The sequence below is a fragment of the Thunnus thynnus genome, chromosome 15, assembly GCF_963924715.1.
Source record: "Thunnus thynnus chromosome 15, fThuThy2.1, whole genome shotgun sequence".
Taxonomy (NCBI): Eukaryota; Metazoa; Chordata; class Actinopteri; order Scombriformes; family Scombridae; genus Thunnus; species Thunnus thynnus.
This window is the reverse complement of record NC_089531.1, coordinates 6,664,469-6,689,390: the sequence shown is the minus strand read 5'-3', so window position 1 is coordinate 6,689,390 and position 24,922 is coordinate 6,664,469. Positions and strand designations below refer to the sequence as shown.

General features: G+C 40.4%; 1 protein-coding gene across 4 annotated transcripts; it reads right to left on the bottom strand.

Annotated features, from left to right (window-relative positions):
• Positions 1 to 294: 294 nt before the first annotated feature.
• Positions 295 to 23,480, bottom strand: rxrba (retinoid x receptor, beta a). 4 transcript variants are annotated; one of them, XM_067612103.1, is made up of 13 exons: positions 23,215 to 23,480; positions 22,279 to 22,427; positions 20,852 to 21,087; positions 20,467 to 20,620; positions 20,111 to 20,290; positions 17,337 to 17,357; positions 15,123 to 15,283; positions 14,807 to 14,936; positions 13,942 to 14,074; positions 10,917 to 10,952; positions 8,343 to 8,434; positions 8,105 to 8,210; positions 295 to 6,983 (listed from the first exon to the last, which is right to left on the bottom strand). In XM_067612103.1, exons 2-13 carry the CDS (start codon positions 22,292 to 22,294, stop codon positions 6,836 to 6,838), a joined length of 1,413 nt encoding a protein of 470 aa, XP_067468204.1. In that variant the 5' UTR covers positions 22,295 to 22,427; positions 23,215 to 23,480; the 3' UTR covers positions 295 to 6,835. The 4 variants fall into 4 exon arrangements, with proteins under 4 accessions (XP_067468204.1, XP_067468206.1, XP_067468205.1 ...); XM_067612105.1 differs by lacking the exon at positions 10,917 to 10,952 and having other exon boundaries at positions 23,215 to 23,479; XM_067612104.1 differs by lacking the exon at positions 17,337 to 17,357 and having other exon boundaries at positions 23,215 to 23,477.
• Positions 23,481 to 24,922: the final 1,442 nt, after the last annotated feature.

The following is a 24,922-nucleotide window of genomic DNA, read 5'->3' as shown; positions in this document are numbered from 1 at the left end:
TGGACTGAGGAGTGTACCATCATCTCTCTGAGACACAGTGGGAGCCGAGTCGGGACGTTCCATTTCATAGGCAGTGAGTGGGTGCAGGAAGGAAATGAGTGCACTCTGGTAATTTTCAACCTACAGATTATGTTTTAAAGCATATAACTACTGTAATTAAAGCAATTTTCTTTTACATGTTGCCATATCTGATATTATTTGGAAAAAAAAAACAGTTGAATTATAAAATGCACTGCAGAGATTCAAATGTGAGCTTTTTTTTTTTTTTAAATAAGAAATGAAAAACAGTTCGGGTACAGTATTAAAACCTTTACTCGGACATGATACAACAAACAGAAACAAGATTCAGAATTAATGACTGAAAAAATTATTCAGATTTTTTTTTTTTCTTCTTTCAATCCCCGAAGCACACAATAGTCAATCAGCTCCACATGTACGATGGAGTAGGATACAAACAGGACAAAGAACGAGACACGAGAAAAAAAAAATAGATAGAGAGAGAGAGAGAAAAAAAAATTAAAAAATAAGAGTGACAGATTCCATTCAGATTTTACAGTTTTTGTATTTGTTTAATACTTTGTAATAAACAAAAGATGAATAGCATAGTCAGAGAAGAGGGAGACAGGAAACGAGACAAAGAAACAGTGTGTGAATTTTTGTTTAGGTGAAGAGTAAACAATTAAGGAAGATTCTAGGATCTACTGGAAAAAAAAAAAAAAAGGGGGTTTTCTGTTTTTCTTCTTGATCGACAAATAAACACCTGATCAGAGTTCTTTAAAGTCCCTGCCCTTCTTTTCCTCCCTCCTTCTCTCTAACCTACCCTTCACAATTCCTCCAACCTTTAAAACCAACAACAACAACAACCTCCAAAGCAATCATAGTAAGTTGACGCCTCCCATCAAGTTCATTCAATGTATCCAGATCCTGCTCGGGGGGGGGGGGGGCAGACGTGTGGATTTCAGCGGCCTTTGCGATGTGTGTCTACGATTAGAGCCACAGTTTCTCCTTCGTAATCTAGAACTGATTCAGAAGGTTTTGTGTGTGTTTTTTTTATTGCTGGTAGTATCCAGCTACAGCCACACATGATCCTAACACAGTAAACACACAAAAAAGTTGCAGCGGACCAGGATGCAGAAAACATCCGACCGAATGCAGCTCAAGTAGAGCAGGTCTGGGGCTAGGCTAGGCCGGTCAACCCATTCCTTATTTGCATTTCACTCATATATGCAATTTTCCCTGTGTTTTGGAAACCAAAGCAGACGTTTTCAGGCCGGGGGACCCTTTAAAAAAAAAAAAAAAAAAAAAAAAAGCACCAATGCACAGCTTGAGCACCCAGAGGGGGCCACACACTGGTCTACTCATCTCTCCTAAGACCAGTCCTCCCCTCTCCACACGAGCTGTCATTCCGTTCCTATTAGGGCCCCTCTTTAGTATGCACTACACAGGGCGACGTTAGGGCACACTCTTTAGTGCGCTGCACAATAATCACAACATATATGACAAACAAGCACTGGGCGCTGAGCGGCCCTGCATTTAAAAACGGCCACATCCGCTAACAGCTTGGCAGTGATAAATAAACCAGTGAGGGTGGTGGTTTCAAGGCTGCATAGCACACACTGCGCCTCATTGATCATAATGGGATGGGCCTTGGCTCCAGGGGGCCTGTGTCAATAGGTAAAAACGCCACCCTGATTATCTAATCTATATAAAATGATCAATTCTTCAGTCACAGCCTGTGATCCGTTTAAAAAAGAAAAAGCATACTTAATTAAATGTCTTTATTTTCAAAAAAAAAAAAAAAAAAAAGCGAGTAATTTCAAAAATGTAACAAAGATGGCGACAACGATACTGCTACACAGTCAAAAGGTCACAGCATGCGTCTGCCTTGAGTGCACACGGTTGCAACGACAAACATTTTTTTTTTTTTTGTGGGCGTTGCGGTGCGATCCGACGGTCTCCCACGGCGACCGCAGATCGTCGCTGCTCTGCCGTCAAGTAAAGTAAGCAAAGAGGGACACACGGTACTGAATCCCTTCCTTACAGCTCTCCGATGCTTGATTCACGAAAAAAAAAAGCTTCACATCCTTTTTTTTCCCCAAAAACAGTCCAAGAATCATATGTTACGAGTCAATTCCGACGCAAAGCTCAGGCGTTTTTCAGCCCGCGTGGGTGAGTGAATAAGCGTTTGTTAAGTTTGAAGTAAAAAAAGCAGTGGAGACGGGGGGGGGGGCGAAGTGAAGGAAGGGAGGAGGCTGGGTTGTGTTGATAAAGCATCGGGTCGACAAGCCGGTTTAAATCACCCCTCCAGCCTGGCTCCTGTTCCTCTGTGCGTCCTTTTCGTTATTTTGCAAATCAATTTAACAGCGCTCAGCACATCACGTCACAGCCAAAGCTACAGTATCTGCCAATCAAAAGGCGTAGCTGCAGACAGATCCCATACACGTGTGTAATAGTACACGCACGTGGCCACACATACTCTTTAACAAAAAAAAAAAAAAAACAACAAACCAAACTGTAACACCCGATCACCAGCTCTTGCTAAAACAGGCCGTCTGATCAGCAAAGCTTTAAGTGGCTTCGCGTACAGAACCTGAACTATCTATATAGCTTTTTTTTTTGTTTACTGTATCTGTTTATCATCCTCTAAGCTCATAGCAAAATGTAGCCTAAAGAAATACAAACATGGCGTAGCAAAACTTAAATGCATTGCTGTTATATGGAGGGATGGAAATTCTAGATAATTTCACTGCCAGTTATTATTAACTGATGTAACAGACTAAGCTAAAATTTACAAATGCCGGAAACATAATGTGCATATTGCATGACAACTGTTTAACCACGTTACCACAATATGAATATACAAGTTGCATATGTTGACTTTTATGATGAATCGTCAACAAAGAATGGCATTTGCTCAGACAGTTGTGTATGTTTATGATATTTTTTTTTTAACAAGTGCATCACTCAGCACTCGACTGATTGCGTGATTATTCCCATCCCCGGCTTTAAAAACATGATGCTGTAGCAGCAAAGCTTAAACATTCAACAGAGGAAAAGCTCCGAAAATAAAAAAAAAAAATCCTGCAGATAAAGATGCTGAGCTGTCAAACAAACAGAAGGTGAGATTATTTACAAAAGCGCACGTCCTAGAGTCAGGCTACTCTCAAAATCTCATTTTGGGTTTAAAGGTTATTTATTTATTTATTTTTTTACCTCTAATCTAGATATGCTCCGACAATAAAAAGACTGAGAAAGTGTGGTCGACCGGATCACAGATCTCAAAGCCCGGCGGCCGCAAAATCCTTTTCACTTAAGTCTCAAAACTGCTAATATTCGCTCGTCAGAACCGATTCAATCCGCTAAAGCACCGCGACCGCACGGTAGCGTATACAGTATAAGAATTCAAGCAGGTGTTTGGTGCTTTTTCACCCAAAGCATCAGCTGCACCTGGCTTTTCCATGCTAACAAAACACCAAAATGAGGCAGTAACGGTGTACGCGGGGGGGCTGACTTTCCTCTGCATGTACGAAATTAATCTGGAGACTACTTTGTTGAGATGGCCATGCATGAGTGGAGAAAAACACAACGGAAACAACATCAAACTCTATGGTTAGACCACTTCATCGACGTGTTAAAAAGAACAACCTGTCTTACAGGTCGTCTTAACTGCCGGCCTCCGAGTCCACATCACATGGGGGGGGGGGAGGGAGGCCGAGGATCCTCTCTGAGTAGAAGTATTTGGACTATCTGCAGGGGAGGAAGCTCATTGCTAAAATCTGGTGAAAAAAATTCAACAGCTTCTTTCACCGTTTTCCACCAGCCTTTTCTAAAATACAAAAGACTCTGTGGCTGTGTCTTATCATCCACAGCCAAAATGTACAAGCACTTAGCTGGTGTTCATTTTCCATAGTTGGGAGTCTGCGATAAAGTTAGGGGGTCATAAAGAAACAAAAAAGAAAAATAAATGTACATGTTAAGCAGACCAGTGGTGGAGAAATGGCTGTCTGATTTGTCTGTGTATTTGCATTGATGTAAATGTGCAAGTCTTCAACTAAAAAGACCACATTAGTTATTTAGCACCTGGTAGAGGACAGCTGTACCTCTTCCCTGTAGAATGATACTGCAAAATGTACGTTTCTAATTTGTATGAAATGTGGTGACTAATAAGAAGGCTAAATATACCTCTGAACTTCAACACTCCTTTAAATACTTTACTAACAAAAAAAAAAAACGGTAATAAGTCTTAATGTGTACCCCAGTATTGCTCGACTTGGAGCGTGCGTAGACGGTTTAATTCATAGTTTATATATCCTGAACATGTGGTAGCTGCATTAGACTTCTCAATGCAACGCTCAGATTCAGTTGCCCGCAAATTTTCAATCACAGTAAATGTCAAGTGCCATTGTCGATGAAAATCCAGCCAATCAATTACCAAGAACATCAGGAAACATTGGCAGAAGTTGGTGCAAAAGCAGCAGTGAGGTGTGGTTTTGGCCCTGGGCTCGAGAATAATAATAATAATAATAATAATAATAATTTTCATGGTGACGTCAATATATGGGAGGCGAGTCTAATGTTGATTTGACAGCAAAAAAATAGAGCTTTTAAATTTGTCAGAGCCACGTATTTCACATTCACGTGAGTGTGAACAGGCCTTTGTTTCTGCATGACTCCTGTGTGATTTTTTTTTCTTCTTCTTCTTCTTCTTCTATTATTTACATCTACTGTACAAAAGTCGCAAAGCATTGAGCCGATACACGCTGAATAAAGTTTTCAAAGCTGCAGGTAGTAAGTGTAGGATTTCCATTAAATAGAACTAATTCATTTCATTATTGCATTACAGTAACATGGCACACAAAATGTCCTTAGCGATTCAAACACCGGTGCTTTGTTTCAAGAATCGATATCCACAGTCGGCGATCCATCCCGTGAGCGACGGGCTAAAAAAGTATCGCCGACCGACTACTAGGTGAAATGAAATGTTGCATTATTGCCACTGTAGGATCATTTCTAATCTTTATATTTACCATCTCTGCTGTTGTTTTTTTTTTTGTGTTGCACAAAAAAAAAATTCAGCTTTTTGCACTTTGTTTGACAAAGAGGGCAAAGTGCAGCATCTTGAATACAAAGCAATGCCTCAGAAACTGGTTCATTCAGTATCTTGAACAAGGACACTTCCATAGCTGCGGCGAAGAAGGGTCAAGCCTAGACTAATTTATTTACTCGATGATTTCCCTGACCAGTAGGGCCACACAACACAGATACAGGTTGGCCAGTGCTACACAGCGTTATTTTCCTCTTCTGTGGCCAATAGACAGTTGATACAAAGTAGATTTTTGGAATAAAGAGCTACCGATCAATAATAGTAGACTATCAGCTGGACTGGACAGGTTGATATACCTGCTGCCGGCCAAAATTTTCAACCATTTGATTGGTTAACTAGTGTTAATTCCCAAACCTGGTTATCAACTGTACAGGAAGTAACATATTATTTTGCAAGGTCTATAACAAATCATCTCATCTAATTTGAAATTGATGCAATAATGAGAAAACCCTACACATAGTACCTTCAAGGTCATCTTAGGTGTCTGAGAATAGATGGTCATTTTGAGAAAACAGGAACATTTACACAGTTACAACTCACAAAAGTGCATAAATGACCACCAGGAAAGGGAGGATTTAGAGGAACGGGAGATAAAAGAGAAACAAATACTATTTTGTCTTGCATGAAGCTGTACTTCCTGTGAGCCTCAAACTGTTCAAAATGCCAACCAACTGCCAAAGTAGAGAAAAGGATAAAAATCAAAACAAACAAAAAAAAAAAAAATTATAATTCAAGTCATTCTTCTTGTCTTACAAAGCCCACTGTGCGCATCAGGGTGGGAAGGACAAAGTTTATCTGTTCAACAAAGTGCTCCCAGCCCCCTTTTCCTGGATTACAATGCCTTGGAAAAAGCTCTCATTTCATGAGTACAGTACTTCAAGATAGAAACTCAAACAAGTTTCAGCATGAATATTCAAAAAAAAAAAAAAAAAAAAGCATAAAATATTTTAAGGTTAACAAGATTGGATGAACTCACTGGGAGGGTGTGTGTCTGCCTGTCCGTTATAGGACTCCTCCTGACCAATAAGAAGTTAATTTGTTTGATGGTGGACAGTTGATTGAAATGCTACGCACCTGATTTTAAGCTAAAACCATACATGGATAACTAACCGACTAGTGATGGATACAATATACAGAGGTGCAGCTAGCAGTGTAACCAAGTAAAAACAGGGGGAGTACACCAGTTATGCAGAAGCAAAAACCCACTGTGAGATGAAGATGTGAAAACTGAAGGCTAACTTAAAATTAAGACATTAGCTGTAATTTTGTGATAAAAAGGGGATATATTCCTTGAGTCTTAACCCCTATGGGGGAAAACTGAGTATGGGAAAAGAGGGTGAAAATGTATGTGTGTGTGTGTGTGTGTGTGTGTGTGTGTGTGTGTGTGTGTGTGTGTGTGTGTGTGTGTGTGTGTTAGCATCCTGTTCATTCAGAGCCATATCATCTGTGTAATATTTACGTTGCATGTTGATTCATTGATGCAAATTAGCATCTGCATGTAACAGTGTGTGTGTGCAGAGAATTCGCCGGTGACTGAGAACATATGTGTGTGTGTGTGTGTGTAGGTCTACAGTATATGTGTGTGTGTATAAGTGTGAGAGCTGGTACATTAAAACCAGCAGGTGCTGCAGTTAAGTGAAGCCCAATGGCAAGAGCCAACGACCCAACACGGGGCAGGCTGTAGGTAATCCTGGTGTGCATCGGATCCTGACCGGACTGAACCTGGCTCCTTTAGGTGAGCTGGTGAGGCGCCTCCAGCATCTCCATCAGGAAGGTGTCGATGGGCGTGTCACCGATCAGTTTAAAGAAGAACAGGTGCTCCAGGCACTTTAGACCGATGGAGCGCAGTGCTGGGAGCCGGAGGAGGAGCTTTGCAAACCTGGATGACATAAGAAGGGACGAAGAGGAGACTAGAGTGAGAGACGTCCATAAATCTATCAATTATATGAACTGAAAACAAGAATTCAGAAAAAAATATGACGATATAATGCATTAAATTGTTCTCACTGGATAATCTGGGAGATAGACTGTAGCCCAAGGATCTTCAAGATGACACAAAACAAATACAGACTGATACAGATGTTCACAATGTTACAGCGTTCAACAAAATACACTGTTTATTAGGTGTGGATGGTATTTTAGTCTCATCTTTAAATTTAACTTGTGCCACACAGACACGGGGGTGATCACCAACCTCTGACTGAAAGCAAAATCATACTGAAATAATAATCATACTAATAAAAACTACTAGAGTGAAACAAATTACAGCACGTTGGGGGGTCAAGTGGGTACGCCACAAAACTTATTTAACATGATGATATCTAAGGATATATGATAGTATCTAACAGCTTAGATTAATTCATGCTTTACATGTCAACACTCTCGACAGTCTCCTGACAAAAGATACAGGACTCCTTGCTTTGCTTTTATTCTTTACCTTAAAAAAAACAGGAAGAACAAGAGATAATTAAGCACATTGATAACATAAACAGTCCTGCCAGAACCAGCGAGGCACGAGAGCTTTTACTCATCCATGAACGCAGAAATAAACAGAAATGAAATGTAAAATTTTATATCATTGTGTGTAAGTCTTGCTGGATGAGTAATAGGATTTTTTTTTCTTTGTTTAGGAGAGTGGAAAGTACCACCACGGCAATCAATCACACTGGGTGGCAGCTCTTCATGCAGTAGTTATTCCCTTTAACGGTTATATTTTATGAGGGACAACTGTCTAGCATGTATAGTGACCAAGCATTTATTAGAGTTCCCTAAGGAAACAAACCTGAGTTTTTGTTTCATCTTGGTAGTACAGGGGAAACCACTGCATCACATCCAGCCTTCAACCAGCTGCTGGGATGCAGTGACATCATAAAGCTGCTGAGCTGAATATTATGTAACTGTACTGTTATGTCTCCACACACACACCACAGGCTCCCAGACCCGTCACAACCAGCAGCCTCCCCCTCTTGTGTGTGGGTATGTCTGGGTGTTGTAACGTACCTGCCCTGCTGGTCGGGGTATTTCTGTTTGCAGTAAGTCTCGAGAGACGCGTACACCCTCTCTCTCAGGAGCTCCACCTCGCTGGGGTTGGACAAACCCTTGGCATCTTTAGGAGATAGAAGACAATTAAATGATCTGTTGCTACATATTTCACTAATCCTTTTTTATTTTTCCAGACATTAATATGTTCACTTTCTTTGTGTGTCTGATGTTTTCCAGATTCTGCCTGCTTGTGTACCTGGGTTGAAGAGGATAATGGCTCGAAGGCAGCCCAGCTCCGTCTTATCCATTTGCATGTCTCTCATCTTGCTCACGAGCTCTGTCAAAACCCTGCGGAGAGGATAGGAGAGGAGAGAGGAAAGAAGAGAGGAGAGGAGAGGAGAGGAGAGGAGAGGAAAGAAGAGAGGAGAGAGGAGAGGAGAGGAGAGGAGAGGAGAGGAGAGGAGAGGAGAGGAGAGGAGAGAGGAGAGGAAAGAAGAGAGGAGAGGAGAGGAGAGGAGAGGAGAAGCAGGGGGAAGCACAGTTAAAAGACAGGAGGATAACATCAAATTAGAGAAGAGAGAAGAAGCAAAAGGAAGGAAGAAAAAGAGAACAAGGGAGAGACAGAGGTGACAGAGCAAGAAAAAACAACAAGAGAAAGAAAGGGAGGGAAGAAGAGAGTAAGAACAACAGAGAGGCACCAGACTCCATAATCACACTGTCATTGACTTAATGTCCAAACTAGTTAAGAGTATGGCTGAACTGCTGCTTCTGTAAAAAAAAACAAAAACAAAACACACTGGTTACAAAATGGCCAGAGTGATAAACTGCTGCCACCAAATGGTGTTAAGTTGCGGCTGTGACTGGTTCTGGTTCTCCTACTTACTATTACAATGTTTGCTTCACGCTGTTGTGTGTAAGATAATGAAAGTGGCTGATAAACCTTTAAATCTACCATGGCTGGAGAGTAAGAAGGTTAGTTTCCTGTCTAGTTTCTTTTAAGTCTTACATTATTTTGTCTTGACTACAGCTGCAACTAACAGATTACTTGTTTTGAGTATTTTTTTAAGAGGTTCTAGCCTCTCAAATGGATATAATATGAATTAAAATTATTTATTTATTTCTTCATTCATTTGTGATAGTAAAGTAGTTCTGATTGTTGACTGGTGGTCGTCACCTTGGGCGTTGGAAAACAGTGATTGACATTGTCCACCATTTTCTGACATTTTATAGAGCAAACAACTAATTGATTAATTGACAAAATAATCAACAGACTAATTAATAATGAAAATGATCATTGCAGCCCCGGTTCTGACCTCAGCAGACGACTCTAAGGAGGTTGAAGCATATGGCGATCAGGGTTCAGAGGCTAAAAACACTTTAATTCTCAAACAAACAAACTGTTCAAGTATTTAACAGATGATCTCACTCACAGAAAAGAATGAAGACACCAGGATGTCAAAACTGACTGGCGTGTTTTAGGGTATGTGACAGGTTTGGTTAAAATCCTCAGTTTTAAAACTACTGCTGTATCGACATAAACCTCTAAACGAGGAGATTTTAACTTGATGGTGCAAGAATGAAGAAAGAGCCAACACAAAGACATGATGGTGAATTTGACAGCTATATTCTATACTTTCAACGCCATCCGTTAATTTGTAAACATGCTTCACGAATCTCAAAACCCGAAGATCTAAGAGAGGTGTCTCGTTATTCAAGGAACAAACATGCAACCAGTAGAAACAAGAACTTCACATGGTAAAGACTGAACAAATACCAAAGACTTATCCAGGTGTCTTACCCGTATATCGATATGTTGTCAACAAACTTATCATGCTGCATTAGATGTAATATGAGGTATGTGAGAATGGATTACAAAAAAATACTCTCTTCACCTTTATTGTCTGGTAATTTGTTTGCAGAAAACTGTGTAAACAGCAGAATGTCAGTTTAACTTTAAGAGGCCTTGTGTGGGCCGTGAGAACAGATGTGTCCTAAAACCTTTATAACTACTCCTGCTTTGCTCCTGACGGGGAACGATTTTAATGACACTGCCTGAGCCCACAATACAGCACACTGCCAAATCAAGGTTTTTATGCATACCCAACACAAAGGATAAAAAAGTTATATTCATATTTGGTTGAGAAAGTGAGGGAAAGGAGTGATTTTACACACCCAGAGTGTACGTCAATAATGTTATAAAACAGACACCTCCCGTCACAGAGGCGTCACTGAAGAAGGCTGATAAAACCTCTCGAAAGCTCCAAAAAACAAAAAAGCATCAAAAACTAACTAACAAGAACTGCGAAACAGCGTCCTGTATAGGAGATACAGAGTATTTCGAGTCATATCCCACCATTAATGCCATGGGAAAAGCTAGCTTCGCAAAGCCAGCCCACACATTTTGATTTGCTCATTATGGTCTGGCAAGGCTCGACAAGCGTTTGGCTTGGCAAGAAGAGGCATCATCAATGGGCAGAAGATGAAAAGTACTCTGCAGGCAACTGGACCAGCGTTTTAGCACTCGAAGCCACAAACCAAACACGGTGCTGAATTCAAATACAAAACTGCGGTACTGCTATTTGTCATCATCATCATCATCGTCGAAACCCACACCCCCAGTGTTTGCTGAGCGATCAGGTCGAGCGATTCTCTGTAGATGTTGTTCAGAATAACATCATCGTAGCGAGAGAGACCTGGCTGGCTTCGGCAAAGCTGCGGAAAAGCCTCAAACGCATCAACTTTTAAAGCTTTTGGTTCTGTGATTGTTTTAATGTTGACTCAAGAGGAGGGGTTCAAGAGAAGTGTTTGTGTAGTGGCAAGTGGTAATTACCTGTCAAATATGGCCCCAACCTCGGCATTGTGCGCCCTGTGTATTCAATCACAATGTGTTATTACAATGTCATTACACAGTTACATTGTTATTACAGCATTCTGTCTGTTTTTTTGAGCCCTTCAGCTGTACAGATTGTAAGTTCCTACATTTCATAGTGAAAATCTGTGGTGCTACAAACTAGTTTCTGATATATTAAAACCTGTTTAACACTAAACATGGGCTCAAGCTTTGCTTTATCTTTCTCCTGCACCAGAATTCAACTCTGAGAAACATCTGATCAGTTTTAAACCATCTGAATCTGTAATCTGACGTAAGGAACTACTATATTCACATGTATCAACATAAGCAGAGAGAAGGTTATGATAAATCTTATGAGCCAAATGCATTTGCAGCAGAAACCCATTAGTACACATGAAACTGTTCATAATTGAAAAACAATTAACCCTCGACCTTCAACAGGTGTTACTGGCTAAATGTTGTTAATATAGCATAAAAACTACAAGTGATTGAATCAAAATCATTAAAAAAATTTATAAACTTAAGCAAGTTTCACTGAGCTGTAGCTGTTATGTGTGAAAACTGTGAAGTGCAAAACACATAAAACATTTAAGAAAACCAATTAACAACACAGAAAACACATTTTAACACAACAACTCAACAAAACAGAGAACAGAACATTTCAGAAAACACAACATTTCACAGACTGGAGAAGAAAAGGTATCAACTGTCTTTATCGTTCTGAATTCTGACTGAATGTAGACAACGGACCTTTGTCACTGCAGACATTTTGACATTAACGACAGCTGAATCCCGTTTAGTTTTTCCAAAGTCATGACACGACTTTAGTGCATCAAGTCTGGATTTCTTGTACACTTGAATGGGACTGAGCCATCATTGATGTCACCACTTCCAGCTGTGCTTTTCCTGCGATTACAAGAGCCCCAGCTGCTTAGAATGATAAAAACAGTCGGTATGCACCTTTTCCACTTGGTAAAATGTTTAGTTTTCTAAAGGTGTTTCCTCTTTTGACATTTGTGTTGTGTTTTCTGAAATGTGGTCGTATTTTCTGCTTTGTTCAGTTGTTTTATTGAGAGGTTGTCGTGTTTTGCACTTCACAGCCACCCTAGTAAGAAATCTACTTCGAATAAGGTGTTAAAGAAATTACATTTTTAGGATTTCATTATTAACACCCTGTCTGATAAAAAATACAATCCAGTAGCTTCAAACAGATACCAAGCTGAAACAGAAGCCTGCTGCTAGAAGAGAGCACTGCTATGAAAAAAAAAAAGTAAAAATCAGAAGGAAAACATTGAGCCGTTTGCCATGAGCCTAGTTAGCTTGCTTTCATTTAAACCTGACTAGATTTATAGGTGGAATTGTTCCTTTATAACAATGTAATTACTGTGTAATTAACAGTGAATTGACACGCTGTGATGCAGTTGGGATTTTATGGAAGATTCGTTATGATTTGTCATATTATCTGCATGGTTTTACTTCAGGCAGGTGATAATGTCTCACTCAAAGCACTGACGATATAATAATATACTGATTGATAATACAATATAACATCCCATTATGGCATGAACCAGCATTTATTACAGCATAAGAAGTGTGATATTTTAATGCAATAATACTTATATTCTGAAACAACTCCTGACAATTACAAAATTTTTTTGTTGTAATTGACTAAAAACACGTAATTTTACATTTGATGTAATAACTGATGGTTGATGCAAAAATACAGAAGGTTGCAGAGGCCACGGCTGCAATTTCTGTTTTGTTTTCCTGTGATCATAGAATAGATTTTAAGATTTTTAAATGCATAAAACTGTGATGTGGTAGTAATGTTTAACCAGCAGACATGAGGCAATTTCTGCCAGCAGATTACAGTTATTAACTGACGTACCTGCAATAACCTATAAGATTCCTATAGGGATTGATAGTGAGCCTGTGGTTATCAATCATACAGTAGCCTAAAGAGAACAGAGTAGTCATGAGGCACATACCTGCAGATTATAGATAATTATCACAATCTTTTGCATTTTTATCTCATGAAAAGACAGTCTGGGTTATATTAAGATTGCAATTATTTTATGATCACAAGAAAACAAAGCTCTTTATGTTGAGTAATTATTCTGTGGTAGAAATAGAAATGTCCTCTCCAGCCTTCTGTGCAACAATGGGATGTCAAATATTACATTAACGTATTTAAAATAAATTTTAGGGGCATTTTTTATCCTATTTTACACGTTAGTAGTGTACATTAGCCAGCCATTATTACATTATCAAATGCTGCAATAGGTGCTATGCCACTGAGTGTGTGTGCGCGTCTGTGTGTGTGCACATGCTTGTCTATTAGTCACCAGCCTCCCCGGCATGCGCTGTCACCCTACAGGCAGTACTAAAGAAGCAGAGTCTCTCAGCCAATCACAGCCAACGCAGAACACAGCAGCTGCAGCCAACCAGCGATGAAGACACAGAATCCTAACTTCTTACCCCCGATCGCTAAATCCAGCTAAACCTGAACAATGTGTGTTTAGATTACAAAAAAACACAGAGTGTGTGAAACCATCACACAGAAAGAAATGCATGTGGATGAATAAAGGCCAGAGTTCTTTCTTTCTTTCTTCATCTAGCTGTTAGCACTGATGTGGATTTACCAGGTGGATTCAGGAGGGGACTGTGGATTTGATGTGGCTTTTCAGAGTCGGTCTATTTCAGGCTAAGAGTAGGTGGACCAAATACTGTGTTGAAGCTAATCTATTCTAATCCTATGCAGTTTGAAATCCAAAGTAGAGCAGAAAAGACTCTGAACAAGCACAAGAATAATCATATAATGCTAAAACTCTCCAGTGTGTGCTATTTCTTTTAAAATGGTGGCATGTCCTCCCAGTTGGGTCATCCACCCAAACTTTAGAATCACTAGTGTGATCACTAGGGGGGGGATCACTAGAGTAATAAAGCCTGTCAGAATAATGTTCAGCAACTGTTTGTCCATATACTGAATGCACCTGTGTGTTACCTGTCAAAGATGGCTCCAACACCTGCACTGTGAGCACTGTTCCTGTGGACGTGCAGGCCGGTGGCCAGTAAAATCCCATCCTTCACTGAGATGGAGCGATGGGAGAACGATGCAATCAGGAGTTCATTCCAACCTGTTGAAGAGTCGGTGTCTCAATATTTCTAGTGAATCAAAATGCATAAATATTCTACTATGTTTTCAATACGTAATAGGACTGAATGTTCCTGGTGTCATTTAACACCCACTGGGATTAATTTATAGTTGTAATCCTTTACAAAGATACAACTCATGCTTAGTGTGGAGCTGAAAAAAGAGTGAAGTTTATAATGTTCAGTTTCTGTTGACAGTGTGTCAGAGAGGTGCTGATTCTAAGTGACAGTAAGTGGTTTTGTATTGGATTACATTATATTGATTGCTGCTAATGTTTCATCCACCAGTGAGTACATACATGAGGGAGACCATTAACTTAATGTAACGGCCTGAATTCAATAAAATGTTAGCATGGAATGTCGTAGTTTTTGTAAGTGTTTACTGTAGGCTAAAAATCACATTAGAGTATGCATTTCAAACCCTGTATTGGGAGCAGTATGATGGTACTACAATAGAGTATGATGGAGTAGCACAAAGCCATGAAAAGCATATAAAAAGGTAAAAGCTTCTCATTTAGCATTGGACTCTCAGCTTACTTGCCCCTTATTTTCATGCAGTTAAAAAAAATCTGTCTGAAGCCACTGTCAAGTAGAAACACAGAAAAATATCCAGAGATGTGCGTGAAATCATTTACACTAAGGCTGGTGATATACACGATATATAAACTCTGTCCCTGCCCTACTTCCCCTACCGTCCAGCCCTAATTTACATTTACCTGCACGTAGCAAGATGACCTGGTCGTCCAGAGGCAGCTCAGAGAAGTGAGGGATCCTCTTGGCCCACTCCACCAGGGTGAAGAGCTGCTTATCTGCTGCCTGACAGATGTTTGTAACAGGATCGTTGGGCTGAAGAGAGCAGATTTAGAGGATTTAAATTATTATTTCAGCAGACAGCTCGACTATGAGACACAGTATTATTCATACCAACGGCCTGCAATAGAAAAAACAATGCACACCTGCATACAGGTTACACAAAGTACCTCAAAGGCATTTTTTTCTTTGATTGGATTTTCCAGCATCCCCACTACTCACAGAGCTGCCTCCTGAACTTCCATCTGCATGAAGTTCCGTCTTCTGCTCTACAGCCATCTCAGCCTCCAAAATCTTCTCCACGGGCATCTCCTCGTTCACCACGCTGGTCGACTCCACTTCGCCCTCCCGTTCCTTGTTCCTCTGCCGCTCCTCTTGAACAGCTGCGGGACGGGGAGGACAGAGAGGAGCACAGGAGAAAAATAATGAAGGACGAGAAATAACAGAAAGAGTACAAAAGGAGAAAATGTGGGTGAGGGGGGATGAATAGGAGGTCAATATGAACATAAGAGCATAGAAGCAGGAAAGGTGAAAGGGAACGGACGACGACAGAGAAGCGAAGGGTTTTAAGGCAGAGAACGACGAAAACAACACAGCAAAAACAAGACAATGAAAGGCGGTGAAGTGCAGGAATGGCGTGAGGGTGAGCGGGAAGGATGGGTCAGCAGACAAAAGAATAGAGAAAGAGCGTGAGGGGAGTAGAATCGGAGATTAGGAGAAAATGTGCGGACAACGACGATGAGAGATGATGGGAGAAAGATTGGCAGACAAAAAAAAGAAAGAAACAAAAAGAACGAGGGAAAGATCAAAGAATAATATGTGAAAAAAAATAACAGTGAGAAACAAACAGTGGGAAAGAAGAGACACACACATATGTACGATTCATGATCAATTCAAGGTCTTTCACACTGTCTTTCATACCTCTTTCAGCCCCACTACCAAGGCAGAAATGGACCATATGTGACAAACACAACATCAATTATATTCATTAACTAATTGTTTTAATATCCAATTAAATACAACACTGATATTCAGAAAACAGGAATTTTGCCGAGGTTTCACTGCCAGGAAATCAGGGTTTTCCAGCAGATATGTGTGATAGTAAAGTTTCTCTTAACTCCTTACCCAGATGGAGGAAACTGGGTTTTCATGACATTTAAGAAATCAGGTTACCGCAGAAAGCCGACAGCAACCAGGTTATATAAGTACATGTAAACATGATAAATGCGACTCCATGCAGTCACGCTGCATTTTCTGTTTTTCAGACGTTCTAGATGAGCTGTCATGTGACTAAATATGGACGGAGAGTTTTATCGGCCCCACATCAGATGAACCGAAGCCATTTTTATGAACAGTCCTCCAATTTTAGGGGACAAAAATTCTTTGGACAAATTAAATACATGTAATTGAAATCTTCATATGTAATATTTTTTGTAAACCCTTTACAGTAAATGGCTGTCAAAAGACAGAGTAATATCATGTGACTGGGCTCTGAAAACGTGGTTGCTTCGGCTCGTCTTTTTACATGTGTGTGGTGGGGGGGGGTCACTACACTGTTCATGGATGGCACCATATTAACCTGCAGTTTCATCAAATTTACATTCTCCAGTATATCTAATTATTATGCTTAATTTTTTTGGATTTTTTTGGCCCTTTGATGAATAGCGACAAACAGAATTAAAAGAGGAGCAGCAATTCGAAGTGACTGCATTTAACCTGTAATTCAAATCTTTTTTTTTCTTGGTTGTGGTATTAAAGTAGCCTGTATCGACTGTTTTAAACAAAACATGCATTTTGTATTATTTTAATGATGAATCCATTATTGACCGTTGATATGTCTGATAATCTATTAAAGAAGTTGCTTTAAGTTTGCATCCTGGTAGGTGCATTTAATGTAAAAACAAGGTCAAATGTTTCAAACACTCTTTGATTTTAATCTGCACTGGTCACTGTGTCTGGATTTGATACAGGAAAACAAAAGGCTTGACAGTGGCCATAAATTGAGAAAAAAAAGAAATTGAGAAGTGGGTTTGTGATGGAGGGCTGCCCAAAACTCTGGGTGGGAAATCAAACATTTACTCCTCCTCTCCTACAAACATGAAGGGAGGAAATTAATGTTGCTGGACAGAAGTGGAGCTGCTCTAACTGTGCACCTGGGTAAGTATACAGTACGGTAGGATGGTGATTAAAAGAGAGTGTGCGTACTCAGCAAACTTTCCCTGGATCCATAAAGGTTAAAAAAACATGGGGAAATAATTCAAGGCTGGCATTGGTCCACCTCTGAGCACTGGCAAGAAACTATGGAAAACATTTCAGACTAGCTCCTTCTCACTGATATACAATGTAATATCTCTCTCTCTCTCTCTCTCTCTCTCTCTGCTTCTCGCTCACTCATACAGACACAGACACACACCCCTCCCTCCCTCTTCTCCTTACATCTGTCGTTCATCTTGGCCACTACAGAAGGAGGGAGAAGGGGGGAGAGAGAGAACGAGAGGAAACAAAAAGAGGAAGAGAGGGGGAAAGGGGGTTAGTGTTTACAAGGCTTACCCACCCCCATCTCCCTCTCTACCACTCTGTACTCGTTCTGTCTATCCCCTACTGCAGAGATATTATAAAACCTCTCTTTAGGGCTGTCCCGAATACCTTTTTTTTGGGCTTCGGCAGCAATTATTCGAGGGCAGGGGGCTCAAGGTTGCGGTGGTCTGATAGGAGCGAAGGGTGAGGAGAGCGAAGAGAGAGAGTGAGAGGGAGAGACGACAGAGGCAGCTGGGGAGAAGGAGTCACGGCGCAGGTGCCTCCTCCTCCTCCTCCTCCTCTCTGCCTCGCCGGCCACCTCGGTGTCCCCTTGTGCTGCTGGTGTTTTGTCGGTCTGCGTCCAGCTCGCGCTGAAGCGGCAGCTGCAGTTGTAAGCAGCGACACATCGGTGAGAACAGGGAAGCAGGCGTGTGGCATGAGGACCCGCCAGGAGCAGCAGCTTCAGCGAGAGCTGGATGCAGACCGACAAAACACCGGCAGCACAAGTGACGGGGCGGAGAGGAGGAGGATGCCTCCGTCATCTCTCCCTCTTTCTCTTCGCTCCCCTCACCCCTCTTCCTATTGGACCACCGCCGCCGGAGGAAAAAAAATAAAATAAAAAAATATACAAATATTCAAATACTGATTTCGCCGTTCGAATACAACGGCGATGAACGAAGCTTCGAGGGATTCGGTACAGCCCTACCTCTCTTGCGTAAAAAGAACGCACAGCAAAAACATCAACACTGACTTCATCATTCACTGACTCATTTCCTTCTATCCTTACAAGATCTCATTTAATCTTATGGGTAAAATTATAGTCAGAAGGTTTACAGGTTGAAAGCCCAGAAAGTATCTGCCACAGATAGAAGCATCAAATGCTCCTTTCCTAAAAACTAATCTGCATGAACTGTGTTACTACAGCAAACGTTACAGTAACAACAGTAGTCACACATCTCAGAGACTAATCGCACACAAACTGAATTATGAAATTTAGCATAGTGAAGTTCTGATGAACTCAATCTTAATCTAATCTACCTGAATTTACCTAAACTGCTAAACTCAAAGAGATTTAGCACCAGATTATCTCAGACTGATTGACTTAAACTGGATCTCACATGATTTTCAGCGTTAAGACACTCGTATGAAGCAGCAAACAGTTTAGTCCTAATTTGTAAATGTGTTTTCTGTTTCCTTTTTAATGTAAAGCACTTTCATGACTGGACGGAGCAAGAGTTGCCTACGTAGTTATGAGTTTTCGAGTTTGATGTTTAATTTCAAACATGGTGGGTAAACAATGTTACAGTTTAATAGCAGTGGCTTTTTCACTGGTCTATTTGTGACTGGTGACCACCTAAACACAAACACCTGGTAGAAACATGACTAGACAAAGATCACCAGGTTGCACCATTGTACAATTTCTATAAAATATACTGGACTTTTACGTGGTTTATTATTTTTAGACCCTGAATCACAGTGGATGTAATAAAGGTTTTTGATAACGATCAACAGCAAAAAGATTCAGAGATAATATCGAATGGTAGTGATCAATTGTTAGATACAAGTGACAGACACACCATGAATTTTAGGATACTGAGGGAAGGATACACTAGTTGTGTCTTCAAATTTCAGCCACAGTAAGGCTACCATTCCTCAGACGACCTTTGATGACCAATAATGATGTCGCCCGCATTGAAATGTGGACTTTGAAGGATGCGTCCCCGGAGCAGGGAATATATTAATAGTAGTTTGTCAACACATGAAGTTTGCTAAACTTTTTTTAAAATTTTATTTTAATAAATACAAATAGTGGGTTCTTTATTAGCAGCAACAGACTTGCAGAACAAATATGCCGTTGTTACAGGAGACTTGCAGAAATTTTCTGATCAATCAACATCAACTTTGTTCGATATAACATTTTAACATTTTAATGATTTGAAAATATTACATTTTTTTTTTTTTACCCCTAATACTGTGTGAAATCTGGGAGTTGAGCTGGAGTGTGTGACACAAAATAATGACAGCGATGCTGCTCAGCTGAATCAAACACTTGTCTGTCTTTCCCTGACACACTACAGCCTCTGTGCTACCGATAAATAACCTTTTTTCAGGTTCATAGATGAGCTTAAAAGGTTCATTATTGACCTTTGAAATAGTAGTTTGACAACTTACTCCACTTAGCTTTCACTCACATCTCGTGGCTTTCATTAGGGAATGAGTCATGGGCAACTGGACATGTGTTACGGACACTTCACCTCTCATCCCAAAGGCTTCTGAAGTTCTGGACCTTTTGTGTGGGAGGCAAAACGTCTTCCAAGAATTTAATACACGTCACGTTTCCCTTGACTCAGCTCCTCCTGGACTTATCATGACTCGGATGACAGAAAGTCTTCACAGACATTAAGGGATGGAGTTTGCTAAGTGGAGGCATCTCCATGACCACTGACCAAACTCCATCTGCTAATGGAGGCCATGAGATTTTTTAAGAACTTTCTGTCATCTATGTAGTCATTACTTGAAGCCTCCTACTTTTTTTCAAACAATTCATCATTGTCTAAAGGCACCACTCTGAATTAACATCCTCAATTGTGTGTGAGGTGTCAGCACTGGCTTCATTTTTAGAGGTGATGAGCAGAAGGGGTTGAAAACCAGTGATTTACAGAAGGGTTTGATGAAGTTACATGGTTGCTCACCTTCTCTCTTCATGCCCATGGCCAGGCACTTCTGGTAGCGGCAGTACTGGCAGCGGTTCCTTTGTCTTTTATCCACCATACAGTCTTTATTGTCCCGACAGGTGTAGGTCAGGTCTTTACGCACTGTCCGCTTGAAGAACCCTTTACAGCCCTCGCAGCTGTAGACACCATAGTGCTTACCTGGGTGGTGAGGGGAAAGGGGGGAGGAGGAGACCCAAAAAAGAAAGACAAAAAAAGGTATGCCAATTTGTTTCATGGCTAAAATTTTTAAAAAAGGAGCAACTTTTCAACTGTTACACTGTATAAGCCGAACTCAAAAGGCACAGAAAATAGGTGTATTTAAGGTGTCTTGTCACCAGAGGATCTGTCTCCGCAGATGGAACAAAGGCGTTTCTGGGAAAGCATCGGCCCTGGGCTGTGGGACGACAGCTGCTTCAAGCCCAGCGGAGGTTTCACATCATCTGAGCTGCTCACTGCATGGAGCCCTGACATGGACACTGTCGAGTTGATCTGAAAGGAAGACAGAGGAGATGGAGAACACAACGATTATAAGAAGGGTTTTTTAGATGCATTTCATGACTCTTCTTCTTCTACGCAAAGTAAATACATGTAGGAATCTGACGCAAATCATACACAAAACCTACACAGTGACTGAATCTTGAAACTGGAATAAAAACATGTAATCACAAAGCAAAAATCTGTTCAGAAAAAAATCCCTGAAATAAAGCAGTCCTCCCTTACCTGCGGACTGCTAATGGGGCCGTAGCCTACTGACGGCGTGCCGGGTAGACAGGGTGAGCCCAGCGAAGAGCTGATGACGGAGAAAGGGGAACCGATGCTACTGATGGGGCTGTTGACCCCGGCGGAGGTGATGGGAGGCAGGGAGGTCATGGAAGCTGCAGCTGAGGGAACCAGTGGGGGTGAGCGCTGGCCTGACGGAGGGGAGGACACAGACGAGCTGTCTGGGCTGCGGGAATCTGACAGGAGACAACCAAAGTGAGAAGATACATTAATGAACAAACAATTTTGTAAATATATCAACTTGATAAAGAGTCTACAAATGCAAGGGGTCATGCTTTCAATTACTGAGGACGTCTTGTCTCCCGCAATTATTTATGTATTTATCTACATATATTTTTCCCACGTCTCCATAAATTTCTGATATTGTCACATATTTCAACATGCAATCTGGTCAAAAATATGTTAGGAATAATGACTTCAAGCTGCACAGTGTGTAACTTAACGAGTATGGCATCAACATTGGCATGGTTTACCATCACTTTACCGGAGTAGAAATAAAGGTTCAGCCACAGTGATACAATGCTCTCATGATACCATTACGTGTTTCAGATAAAAGTGTACATACACACAGGTGAAAGAGTTAATTCTTAATTACAGCACAGCAGCATTATAGAAGAATACATCATTAATACTGTCATATTAAGTACACAGTAACATCAAAAAGTTAATGTGTTTTCAATTAAGTATGGATATGAGTGTTTTAATTAGTTTTGAAACTACATGGACGTTGTTTTTTTTATGGTGCACCATTTAAACCTATTACACTCCTTGCTGTGCATCACAAATGTGCTGCTGAAAAAGAGACACTGTTCAGACAAATAAGCCCACTTTTCTTTATAGCAATCTGTTGGGTAGTTGGACAAGTGACCCTGAGTGACTTAGACCAGCTGAACTCTCTGGAAGACATGCAGTTATAGATAAACTCAATCAATCAATACTTTATTTCCATGTCAACACAGCTGACAGGAATTCAGTCATCACATATATACATTCAAATGTACATAATATAATACTTTCCTGCATAGTATCATTTTGTGGAAAAAAGTCATTTAGAGCTTGTTGCTGTTATCTACCTACTTTTAAAGTGCTTGTTAACTAATGCTTGCTCTGCAAGTGCGTCAGAGTTCATTTAAACACACTTATAAAGCATAAATATTTGATCATTAAGAAATCCTGGACAAGTCTTTGCTTCACCATAAACCAAATCTTTCACAGGCCTGATTTTACAGCAGACATGACAACAAATGTGCAAGTAAGATCTGTAAATCTGTGGCTAATATCAATATTATACAATAGAGATGCAATGTTTACCAGACATCCATATTTTTGCATTGCTTGTAACTTCTGAAAATGAAATATTTTCTCACCTCTACTGTCTCCCATGATGGTGGTAGGGGCACGGAGACTGGCTGGCTGCTACACACCGACGTGCTTCAGTCTCAAACAGCCCGCTATCAAACTCTAGACCGCGGACTGAGGCCCGGGCCGGAGTTGTTTTGGGAAACCAAAAACGGGTCTGAAATTCCAGCACAAGAAAGACCTCCGCATTAGATACTGGTTTGGCACAAAATATACAAGTTTATCGCATAAATGCAGCATCATAATTTATACCACACAGCCCCATACAAGTATATAAGTTGTCTGTTTGCTTGTCAATAGAAATATCTGTGTATTTGATGCATTTTTGGCATAAGATTTGAAGAGGACTTTGCAAGGCAGCCAGCTGTTCAGCTGATGCCAGGCTCGCCTCGTCCTGATACAGTAAAGGGCAAAGATACTCGGTTATATAATGAATATGAAACATTATATCGATAACCACATACTGACAGTGATATATTGGTTTAAAGCAGTGAATTAAACGCCCCATTCCATAGAGAGAGCCCAGACAGATGACAACAAACCACCGCTTTTGCATGCTAGCTTAATGTTAGCCGTCAAATAGCTCGTAAACCCACTGCCCTAAAGCTAACTGGTTCACGCTAGCAAACCTGCTCCGACATAAAGTACACCGTTTTATGTATTTTCATACGATGTGCAATGCACGCAGCACATTAACGTTACACTTTCTACAAATTATGCCCTGTCTGGTGTAAGTTGGCAAAACAAGCTAAGCGCCGTAGCTAGCTAAGATTAGCCACCTAAGGTAGCAAGCTAGCTAGCATGAATGCATCTGAGGAAAGCGAGAGACCCGAAGAACAAATCAGTTAGCTATTGGTTCATCCGCCTCGTTCACACTATCATAGTCATGCCCTAGCTAAATGTTATAACTATATATTTAGTGCAAATAAATACGGATTACTGACGTTTTAGCGGCACAGCTTCTTCGCATGAAAAGATGTGGCGACTAGGCCCCGTGTGTGTCTGTCTCTCCCCCCACTTTGCCTCGTAGTCAACCCTCCCTCCCCCTGCAAGGATGAAAACATGATGATGGTGGAGGATTTGGCTTAGTGCTCTCTTTTACAGTTACACATTGGCCCCGAATCAGCACCAGACACTACAGACTAGCTTCTTCGGGCAGGGGAAGGGTCGTGTGGTCATGTCACTGAGAGAGGGAGACACATCCAGTGCAAGAGGTCAGGAGGTCAAGACAAGTTCAGCTCAGTATGTCAGATGCTCAAAAGGTTATTGACACTGACACACACAGTGACGATGTCTGGCGCATTGATGGACCTGCTGAGTTGGAAAACAAACCAGTGTCATATCATGTGGCTATAATCTCTCCTTCTTCTATTTTCTTCTGTTTATAAATTATGTCAATAGTTTTTAAAGTCCCCCTTCACTCATAAAATATTTTTTTGTCTTGTTCCTACAGTTGAATATCTGAGCTTCAATATGCAGAATGATGTATGAGCAGAGTTTGACACTGGAAGGATGTTTTTCACATTTATCTGCTAAAAGTGGAACATTTCTCTGTGCTCATTGAAAATCTGATTTTAAAGGACAGGTTCACAATTTTTCAAGTCTGTCTTAAATCAACAGTCAGGTGCCCATTTGAATACCGAAAGAGGTTTTCCTCGCTGTAATCGTTCCTCCTGTTCATACTGGCTATTAAAAAATCCCCTTCAAATGTGCTTTCAATGTAAGTGTTGGGGGCCAAAATCCACAGTATGTCCACACAGTCATTTTGTGCAAAAATGTATTTAAAAGTTTATCTGAAACTTATATGAGGCTTCAGCAGTCTGAGTTAGTCATATCAAGTGGATATCTGACACATTTACACTAAAAAGAATGTAACGTTGAAAATTATCTACTTGATTTGACTCATTTGGATTTTTGCACATTTTTGCACAAAATGATTTTGGCCCTCATCACTTACATTGTAAGTGCATTATGAAGGGATCTTCTAATTGCCATTATGAACAGGGGGAATGATTACAGCAAAAAAAAAAAACTATTTCAACATTCATTTGGGAACCTGACTGTTTTAAGATAGACCTGAAAAAGTGACATCATTACTAGTTTGGTATGCAACTTATACAAATATGATGTGGAAACCTGAAGCCTCCAGTGCACATACACTCAGAATGTAATTGTCAGTGAAGTAGGAAACACCTTTTATCCAGCAGTTAAACTTTTGAAATGAAATATATTTGCATATTTAATTTTTAATGAGTGAGAAGGAGAAGATGATGAAACAATTAAGGAATCTTAAGGAGGAATCTTTACCTGCAGAGGTGAGAGCCTGATTTCTTTCTTCTTGTTTGCAATCATCATGTCAAATAACAAATCTACCATTTATTTACTGTTAATATAAATGGCCAGTGTTGTGTCTCTTACCAAGTATAAATTAATTCCAGAAGATGAATGCAAATTAAACCAAAGCAAAGCAAATTTTATTTACACATATAGCACATTTCAGTACACTGAGATTCAACATGCTTAAAGAGTGGCCTTCATCAGGGTCATCTTAAAACACATTACAGACAACATTTAAATAGAGTAAGTTAGGTATGAAAAAAGGTAAAAAAAATTTTTTATAAAGGACAACCAGTCATGTACATCCAGACACAT

What these genes read in the sequence shown, in the direction of transcription:
- rxrba (XM_067612103.1), bottom strand. An exon ending in GCCCCATTAGCAGTCCGCAG is followed by an intron (nt 20,621 to 20,851) that starts GTAAGGGAGGAC and finishes TCTTCCTTTCAG; the next exon opens with ATCAACTCGACAGTGTCCAT. An exon ending in GAAGTTCAGGAGGCAGCTCT is followed by an intron (nt 14,937 to 15,122) that starts GTGAGTAGTGGG and finishes TGCTCTCTTCAG; the next exon opens with CCCAACGATCCTGTTACAAA.